This window comes from Ostrea edulis, chromosome 10 (genome assembly GCF_947568905.1).
Source record: "Ostrea edulis chromosome 10, xbOstEdul1.1, whole genome shotgun sequence".
NCBI classification, from domain to species: Eukaryota; Metazoa; Mollusca; class Bivalvia; order Ostreida; family Ostreidae; genus Ostrea; species Ostrea edulis.
The window spans coordinates 6841250-6851103 of record NC_079173.1 but is presented as its reverse complement, the minus strand read 5'-3'; the positions used below and the strand labels follow the sequence as shown (position 1 = coordinate 6851103).

General features: G+C 33.7%; 1 protein-coding gene across 1 annotated transcript in view; it reads left to right on the top strand.

Annotated features, from left to right (window-relative positions):
- Positions 1–4011: 4011 nt before the first annotated feature.
- The window catches only part of LOC125666663 (coiled-coil domain-containing protein AGAP005037-like), a 56983-nt gene continuing 51140 nt past the window's right edge, over positions 4012–9854 (top strand). The window contains exon 1 of the mRNA XM_048899847.2: positions 4012–4210. Coding sequence (XP_048755804.2) covers positions 4078–4210 — 133 coding nt within the window. The 5' untranslated portion in view covers positions 4012–4077. The remainder of the gene's footprint in view (positions 4211–9854) is intronic.

The window sequence follows — 9854 nt, the reverse complement described above, 5'->3', positions numbered from 1 at the left end:
ATAAGGATAAGACTTGTTGAAAAAGAGTGCAAAGGAATGATTTAACCTGCATTGTCTACCCTTTAAATAAAAAAAATAATTATAGAAAAAACAGTCATGATAAAAACTCGATATATCATGATATATTGCGATATTTTTATGAAATATCGTGATACATCGTGATACTTTTTTCCCTCACGATACACAGCCCTATTACTAGAAACCTAGAACCCCCGGAAGCTAGAATAGCAGAAAGGAAAGGGGCTCACCTATATAAGATTTCTTATAAAAGTTATAAGATATTTTCTAAAGTTTATGAGATAGCTTATATCCTTTATAAGATATTTCATAAGCTTTATACGATATCATATATGTTATAAGCTATCTCATAAATGATTTTTTTATATTAAAGATATCTTATAAAGTTTATGAGATATCTTATATAATTTATAAGATGTCTCATATATTTTTTGAGATATATTATAAACTTTAAATCATGAGATATCTTACAAAATTTATTAGATATCTTATTGAAAATAGAAAATATCTCATAAATTATATAAGGTATCTTTATAGAGGAATAATTATAAATATGACGTTCCATAGTTGATAAGGTAAAAAATAAACTGTTGAATGTACATGTAAACATGTATCATGTTAATCGCTTCAAATAAACTGTGAGAGACATATATACCGTAAGGTTGGTGTTTATGTCGCATATTCAAACCATTTTATTACGTCCCTTCATCTGTATGGTTGGTTTATACTGGCTGTGGTTGGTTTATACTGGCTGTGGTTGGTTTATACTGGTTGTGGTTGGATTATACTGGCTGTGGTTGGATTATACTGGCTGTGGTTGGATTACACTGGCTGTGGTTGAATTATACTGGCTGTGGTTGGATTATACTGGTTTTCTAGTTGCTGATATGCGTATAGATCTGTTGTAATTTCTCATTTCGAATCCATACAAAATCTTGCACATTCTGGTCAAAAGCTGGATCTTTAAATTTAAATTGAAATTTAACGCAGTAACACAATTCACCATAATTGACACCTTTCCCGGAAATAAAAGTCCTCTACAGATTCTCATAAACGTGAAATACAAGTAATTGGTGAATTTATGATTGATTTATACCTCTTTTGGTTGGTTGCAACTGAAACACGTGGTTCTAAATGTCTAACATATAGTCATATCTAACATGTAGTCATATCTAACATGTAGTCATATCTAACATGTAATCATATCTAACATATATTCATATCTAACATGTAGTCATATCTAACATGTAGTCATATCTAACATGTAGTCATATCTAACATATAGTCATATCTAACATATATTCATATCTAACATGTAGTCATATCTAACATGTAGTCATATCTAACATGTAGTCATATCTAACATATAGTCATATCTAACATGTAGTCATATCTAACATATAGTCATATCTAACATGTAGTCATATCTACCATATAGTCATATCTAACATGTAGTCTTATCTAACATGTAGTCAAATCTAACATATAACATGTAGTCATATCTAACATGTAGTCATTTCTAACATGTAGTCATATCTAACATGTAGTCATATCTAACAATGTAGTCATATCTAACATGTAGTCATATCTAACATGTAGTCATATCTAACATGTAATCATATCTAACATGTAGTCATATCTAACAATGTAATCATATCTAACATGTAGTCATATCTAACATGTAGTCATATCTAGCATGTAGTCATATCTAACATATAGTCATATCTAACATGTAGTCATATCTAACATATAGTCATATCTAACATATAGTCATATCTAACATGTAGTCATATCTAACATGTAATCATATCTAACATGTAGTCATATCTAACATGTAGTCATATCTAACATGTAGTCATATCTAACATATAACATGTAGTCATATCTAACATGTAGTCATATCTAACATATAGTCATATCTAACATGTAGTCATATCTAACATATAGTCATATCTAACATATAGTCATATCTAACATGTAGTCATATCTAACATATAGTCATATCTAACATGTAATCATATCTAACATGTAGTCATATCTAACATGTAGTCATATCTAACATATAGTCATATCTAACATGTAATCATATCTAACATATAGTCATATCTAACATATAGTCATATCTAACATGTAGTCACATCAGCAGTCGGCATGTAAACCTAGTGAGATACTCAGCTAGACGATTAGATGTAATAGGAAATATACATGTGTTGCAGATATCCGTATTTTCATTCAAGTTTCAATTAAAGCAAGTCAGCCATTATGATGAAGCGATATCCTTCTTTTATATAGATTTATTTTGTGCGTTTTAATTTCAGGTCCGTGGATCGTGGAAAGGGAAAACATCTTTATAGAGCCGAGTAAGTTAATTGTCATTTCCTGTGATTCTTTCATACATATAACCTTGAATTTTAATTCCTGGGGTGTCTGTTCCTTGTGATGTCAATAAGAAATAAGAGAATAAAAACTTTTGTGTGTTTGTAAGATGCCCCCGACCGTGGCCACGCTCAATAACGGCATATTCAACCTTTATGTCTGCATGACCTAGACCTCTCAGTTCATCACGTATGAAATCTCAATCTTGTATACAAGTAGTTTTACAGTTATGACTAATACTAAAGTTACAGACGGCGGACAGACAGATAGACAAACAGACAGACGGACAGACAGACAGACAAACCAAGGATGACAATCCAGAGGCATAAAACTATACTTCTATGTTACGGAGTATAAAACACAAATTCATGAATTGAATTAATAGTGGCTTGACTTTCTCCGAGAGTTTATCTATTTCTTATTAACACCACACTGACTTTTTATAGTTATAGAAATACTAAAGGGAGGGGGGGGGGGGGCAAATTAGCAAAATAAGGCGTATTAGTCTGGGGACCCGTAAGCCCCCCCCTTCCCCCCACCTACAGGGAGGAAAGCTCCTGGGTTATGTATATTGCAGTTTTTGCCTGGTTATTTCACGTTGGCCCTCTAGAAACTCTTGGGTTTTAGCATACATTGCATGGTGGTTTTGTATGGGAAGAAGTAGTGCAGTTTTGTTTTTGTTTATCTAATATGCGTTTTGTTTTGCGATTCAAATTATCACGTTCAAAGTTGTGACTTGATGGGGTAACAGAGGCCTAATCCCCGCAAACTCCTGGATTCTGATATTATCAATACCACGGTTTTTTGTTTTGGCCCTGAAGGTATATTTTCGACAATTCAAATCACGAAAACTGTGTGAATCGACTGCATCTTAGATGTCCACGTGCACAACATTTTACCTGTAAATAAATAAAATAAAAAATAAAAATAAATGTTTATTTGGTATATCCATACATAAAAACAAACATACATAAGATACCAAGGATAACCCATGAAAGCTCGAACTTTATTTCCAATGGGGTCCTTTTGATGCACGGATGTTTGCGCTAGGGGGTCATTTATGTGGGAGGAAACTGGAGTACCCGGAGGAAACCCACACACAATTCTACAATTTATAACACGAAATGCAGAACCCAAGATGCAAGTTTCAATTTTAAATTCAAAGAATGACTAAATTATGTGCACATTTATAATAGAATATATGATATTCTCTCAGTCTGTCTGTCTCTCTGTCTCTGTCTCTCTCTCTCTCTCTCTCTCTCTCTCTCTCTCTCTCTCTCTCTCTCTCGCTCTCTCTCGTTTTCCCTTGGGGATCCGGGTTAGAATAGGTCCTCAGTACCCCTTGTTTGTCATAAGAGGCGACTAAATGGGGCGGTCCTTCGGATGAGACCGCAAAAACCGACGCCCCGTATCACAGCAGGTATGGCATGTTAAAGATCCTTCTCTGTTCAAATGTCCTATAGGCATCGAGCATAGGCCTAAATTTTGCAGCCCTTCAGCCTCCATATGAATGAAAGATTCTCAACGCACTGCCATTCGAACATACAAATTCCGGGGTTTCGAATTCCAACCGAGGAGACTTGGAAAATGGACTACATTTTCACACCATTCATTTCCGGTTTGCGGCTTCAGAGGAGGGAGAACATGTGAATTACGAAGTAAGCCTCTTTAGACAGACTCGGTATGCAGTGGAATGGTGAGAGAGAAAGTAGGCGGGACCGATATAGGCGTATACGATCCCGAGCAATACAGCAAATTAACGCAGATTATATTAGAGTGCTTGTACCCTCAGACCAGGAGTCCAACCATCAGAGAGGTATCAATTATACGACTCCGCTCAAAATAGTTTTCTTCTATCAAAGTACATTTTACACAATAATCACGTGAATTTAGTGAAAGATGAAAGTACACAATGTGTCATTTTACTCGATGAAGCCGAAAAAGGGAGGTAACTTCCATAAATCTTCTTTCATTTATTGTTACCATGGAGGGATTTTAATTCAGTAAGAAATGCACATATAGCACAATTACCATAAAAATGGTGAAAAGTATGATATCTTTCTTTTATCATAGTGATGCAATGTTCTATTTTTTTTCACAGAACTTTGCATAATATGTCTTGGGCCTTAAAGGTCATAGACGATTTTCAAAAAAATTTTGTTTTGCACGAAAATGTCTTCTTCTTTAATTAACTTAACATAATATGTACTGTAAATAAGTCATTCAGAAAAAACCGTAAGGTACGTAACAGACGCTACAGAGCGTCAAATGTTGCTGTGGTGTGAAGTATCAAAATAGTAAGATGACTTATCTCCCTTGCTTGATGACGTCAAAAGAGACCAGGCTGACGCAAATGTGTATTTGACCGGGAATTTGGCATTCAATTGAAGTTTCCTGACTTCTATTTAAATGTGAATACTAAACACCTTTGACCTTGGTATCCACTCGTGAGAGTCTGTCGCAATTTTAACATCAAGGTGTTGGTCTCCAGTATTGACTGATTGAAATAAAAATATAATTAAATTACATGGCTTTACAGATTTTATGTAACATCTTAGTATGAAGCGAACCTGGGTAGACAAGATTCAAAATGGTGAAATACATGTCCTTTTGCTTACATTTGAATCAACACAATTTTCACCAAAATTTTCAAGTTCTATAGGTCTGGTTAATTTTTCATTAGTTTTTCAGATTTTCCTTAACATGTACATAAGTGTAACTAACCTATAGGGGGAGCTCTGTGGGGTTTCCTCTATTGCTACAATAATTCGGTCATTCAGCTTTAGAAATAATGGTCAGTATTTTCTTTAATTAACGTAGGTCGCGGGTTTACAGACCCTTTCTTCACAATCGAAAACCCCATCTGAAAATTTGACCGATGTATCTTAACAATGTATACTATTCTGTGAAAATTGTTTTTCATTCAACAGCACAGTTTTCTTTAGTAATTACGTCTTCAACATACCATTGTTTTAATGGTAGCGTCACTGTTTTCCATTGAATTATATAGAAAGTAATAGTGATTGACTTTATTCATTACATAATTCAGCTTAAAATAGACAGCAGTTTTTCCAAGGGGTTCTGGAAATGTTTTAAGAGACATTTTCAGCAGGATACATCGAAACATTTCTTTATAGGAAATCCCTGCCCAACGCATTAATTATTTGATGTTGTCCGATCTTCACGAAATTTGTATGATGGGGTAGGAATTAAATTATGAACTCGCCATTGTCAAATGTCTGTCATAATTGCGTCAAATCTCTGAATAAAACTTTCATAAACTGGGGAACCCCCATCCGATTTTTTACCGGGTTGTTCTAAAACGCTTAATGCCTAGCATTGCCAGCTCCCCTCCCCCCCCCCCCCCCCCTGTTGTCTGCTGCTAAACTTTATACAGTAACAGGATAAAACCTATTACTAACCGAAATTTTGCACCGGAAACCAAAGGAAGAATTAACAAATTTAAACGAAGCATGTTCTTCTTCAATCATAACTTTTGGTAATATTTATATAATTTCGGTGAAAGATTACGTTCTTTATATTCAGTCAATGACCTAGATGTATACTTTATTCAGACAACTGTTACATCACAATTGAATGTACATGTAAAAAGGCATTGAGTCGTAGGATTTGCGTACCCGAAAATGACGTAACCAAACCCGTGACCTACGTTAAATGCTTTTAAAAATTGTTTTTCTATAGTCTTATTTACACTACATTTAATAACATAAGTAATGGTGTGATAAAGGAATTTTCTTTCATTTTAATTTTGCATTTTATTGAAATACTTTCTGAACTTCATGTGTAGGCTAATATGAAGTCGTTGACTTCACCTGGGACCTGAAGCACCGAATGGGGGTAGATATATGAGAGGGAGGCCTCTGATGAGAAAATTTTTAAAAATAGATATGAATTCATGCAATTTTATGATATTAAAATGAAAAAAAAATATAGTTCTGTTTAATATATTAGACTAAGTGTATTCTTGTCATATTAACACAAAGAAAAAAAATTGCTTGTCTTCAATGAAATTTTAATGGTTTTGCGAAGACATCAATGATTTTTTATTTGACCAGTGATTATAATTATAATACGAAAATAAAACCTTATTTCAACAATATTTCATCAGCTATTGATCATTGTGAATGACTTGGACAACGGTCACTCATGGTAATTTTGTAAAGGTCACTTGGAACATATACTTTATAGATGAAAAGACCCTTCATTAAAACAGGTATTGATCGTATATCACACAAACAAGCAATAGGCAAATGGCTTTCAGACAAAGGTCATTCAAGGTCATTTTGTAAAGGTCAAGATCTCTCAGAGCAAATACCTTTTATATGAAAAAAACCAATTCATTTCAACAGTTATTGATCTTTGTGCGAGTTATTCTTCATGTCATGATGTGAAGTAGTTCATTGGTTAGATGCAGTTCGGGAAGCATCCATCAGATTTATTGATACTTTTATTCTATTGATTTGTATCAGTTCATCACGAGCCTTGAAAATTTGTTGACAAATGTTCTTTTCCTTATTTGAAATAATAGCTTTGTCGAATCTCTCCGTAGCTTCTACGTTGCTATGGTGTGGAAAACTTTCTCTTTAGGTGTTTTGCAATTGGAGAGTCAATATTTTCCCCAGTTGCGAGTTGGCTCTCCTGAAAAAGATCTCCAAACAATATACATGTGGCACATTATACTTATACAGGATTCTTAGAAAAGAGTAACATAGCCATTAGGGCTGCAATGATACGCCCCCTTCACGATACTATACATATTGCAATGCTTATGCAATGTTTCCAAACTGCCAAACGGTAAGATGCTTGTTGGCTCTGCACTCTGTAGTTTAAACCGATAAAGTTCATTATCGTTTTCATCAGACTCAAGGCAAACAACAATTTGAACATTATTGGACTCTATTTTGTCCCTCATGGAGGTATATTAGTAAGATAATATTGAAGTACAGGTCAAGCCTGATGCATTTTTACTGAACCCATTTGTAATAAATGTATTGAATTGAAAATCGAGGCAATGAATCGAACATTGAATCGAGCATATATATTGAACAGTTTCGATATTTCGGTGAATAGTTTCAGCCCCAATAGTCATCTGTACCTCAGCAACAAGTCGCCATTAAAGCATCTTTGTTGGTTACCAGAAAAATCTTTTTAAAAATACAAAATTCACCTTAACTATAGCAGGGCTTGAAACTAACTTTTTCTATCACCATGAGTCCAGCCGGACTGATAGGGTTTAATTTCAACCAGTCTGCAGAAAAATTTACCAGTTAAACATATTTCGTTAATGTTATTCAAATAAAATAATGGAATTTAACTTGATACTTACCATGGACAACATTGCAACACAAATCGGGTACATCTGATGTCTACAGAGGAATGCCAAAAGCATGTTTAAGAGTCGATAAGCAAGTTTTCCAAAATGACGTTTTAGAAAATTGACCAGTCCCATCAGACTGACTAAAACAAATGTCAGTAAATCCGCCAGACTTTTTAAGCCTTGTATAGGATGGATCAAAAACAAAGAATTATGATAATTATGCTTCTGCATTTTATCTTAGATGAACATATGGTATAGTTCTTTTTAGCTCTTGTGTAGCTGAAAGCTCATTAAGTGAGCTATTCTGATAACTTTTTATCCGGTGTGTTGTCTAGCTGTCTGTCAGTAAACTTTTAATATTTTTTACTTCTTCTCTAGAAATACTGGGCTAATCTCAATCAAACTTAACACAAATTATCATTTGGTAAGGGGGAATCAAGTTGATGTAAAAAAGGGCCATGCACCCTTTAAAGGGGAGATAATCAATAAAATGCAAAAATGTGGTGTAATTATCTAAAAATCTTCTTTTTAAAATGAAACGCTTCATAATTATTTTAAGGAGGTACTCTACATTGGCATAATGGCTGACTTCCTTTTAAAACATGGATGAAAATATAAATATCAGCAATATTTATTTGTCTATTCATTTAAAAAATTCTCGCCAATCTGAGTAGCTCAGTAGGTTAGCATGACGACTGCTGAACTGTAGATTGCATGTTCGAATCCAACAGGGGTTTAAATTTTTCTCAGATTGTTTTCAACTATTATAACTGCATTTTTTGACCAAATAAAGTAAATTTGAAAGTTTTCAATATTGTTGTACATATCCTCCACTTTTCATCCATATCAAATTTCTCTGGTGTATCATAAATCCTTAAGTGGAAAAGACACTGCTGAAATTTGTGCTGCAAGAGAGATAATTCTGTTAGAATTTTTGACTCCTTATGTACTATTGTGTTGCAAGAGAGATAACTCTGTGAGAATTTCTGACCCTGTGACCTGTGACATCTTTATGTAATTTATGATAATGCCATGAATCCTCCTCACCTCCTGCATTCCAATTTTTCATAGCTTAAAAAAAAAATCTTATATGACAGATAATACTTGGATTGTTTTTCTTATCGTTATTGAAGAGTGCTATTGAAATAATCCCAAATGTACTATGACTTTTGTCTTCATAAATGAATTGAGGTGTTTAATTAAAAACTTAGTTTGTGTCTGAGTAAATACTGATTTTTTTTATACATTAGGGCAATCATAGTGAAACTCTCAATTACGGATTTTATACATCTCTCTCAATTTAATTATTTGGCAAAGGTCAGTAACTTGTTTTTAAAAATATAAACCAGCAAGGTAAAAAAAAAATGACAGACGTGTGAGTGATGTTTTACAGAATATTGGTACGAGACAGATAACAAGTTACTGGCCTTTGTCATGCTGACATGTGTCGTCCTTAGATGGGCGAATAAAGACCAATATTCTGTATCATATCACTGTCATTTTTTTTTCTTTAAGAAATTTGAATTTTACCTTGCTGTTTTTTAAAAATGAGAATATATTGGTTTTTATTCACCCATCTAAGAACGATGTTCATTATAGTATGGTGTTTGTCCATCTGTCCTTTAACTTTTTTGTGTACAGCACATAAATTAGATACTACAAGACATAGAATCATCTTGGGGTAGAGGGGGTGTCGAACTTTAAAGTTAAGTCATTGTGACCTTTGATTAAGACAATAGGGCCAAATATGACAAATCCCTGTCCAATTCATAACTGGACAATTATTTGGCTGAGAATCATTGAACTTGATCTGTTAATGCATCTTAAGAGGGTCACTTAGGTGTGTCATGCCCTAGATCAAGGTCACTGTGACCTTTAATTAAGATGGTATGGCTATAAATGTCATAACCTGTTTTAGGCTTATGTAGATTTGATCATGAGTTTATAGAATCAACAAACCTTAGCAGTTGGTGCATCTGTAGAGAAATGTAAATTGCAGCATAAAATCGGGTCATTATAACTTGATTTTTAAAAAAAAAAATGTTTAAAGGGAGGTAATCCCTAGAAGTGTAAGAGAGTAATATTTAAAATATGATTGTATCAAGAATTGCACATTTTTTCA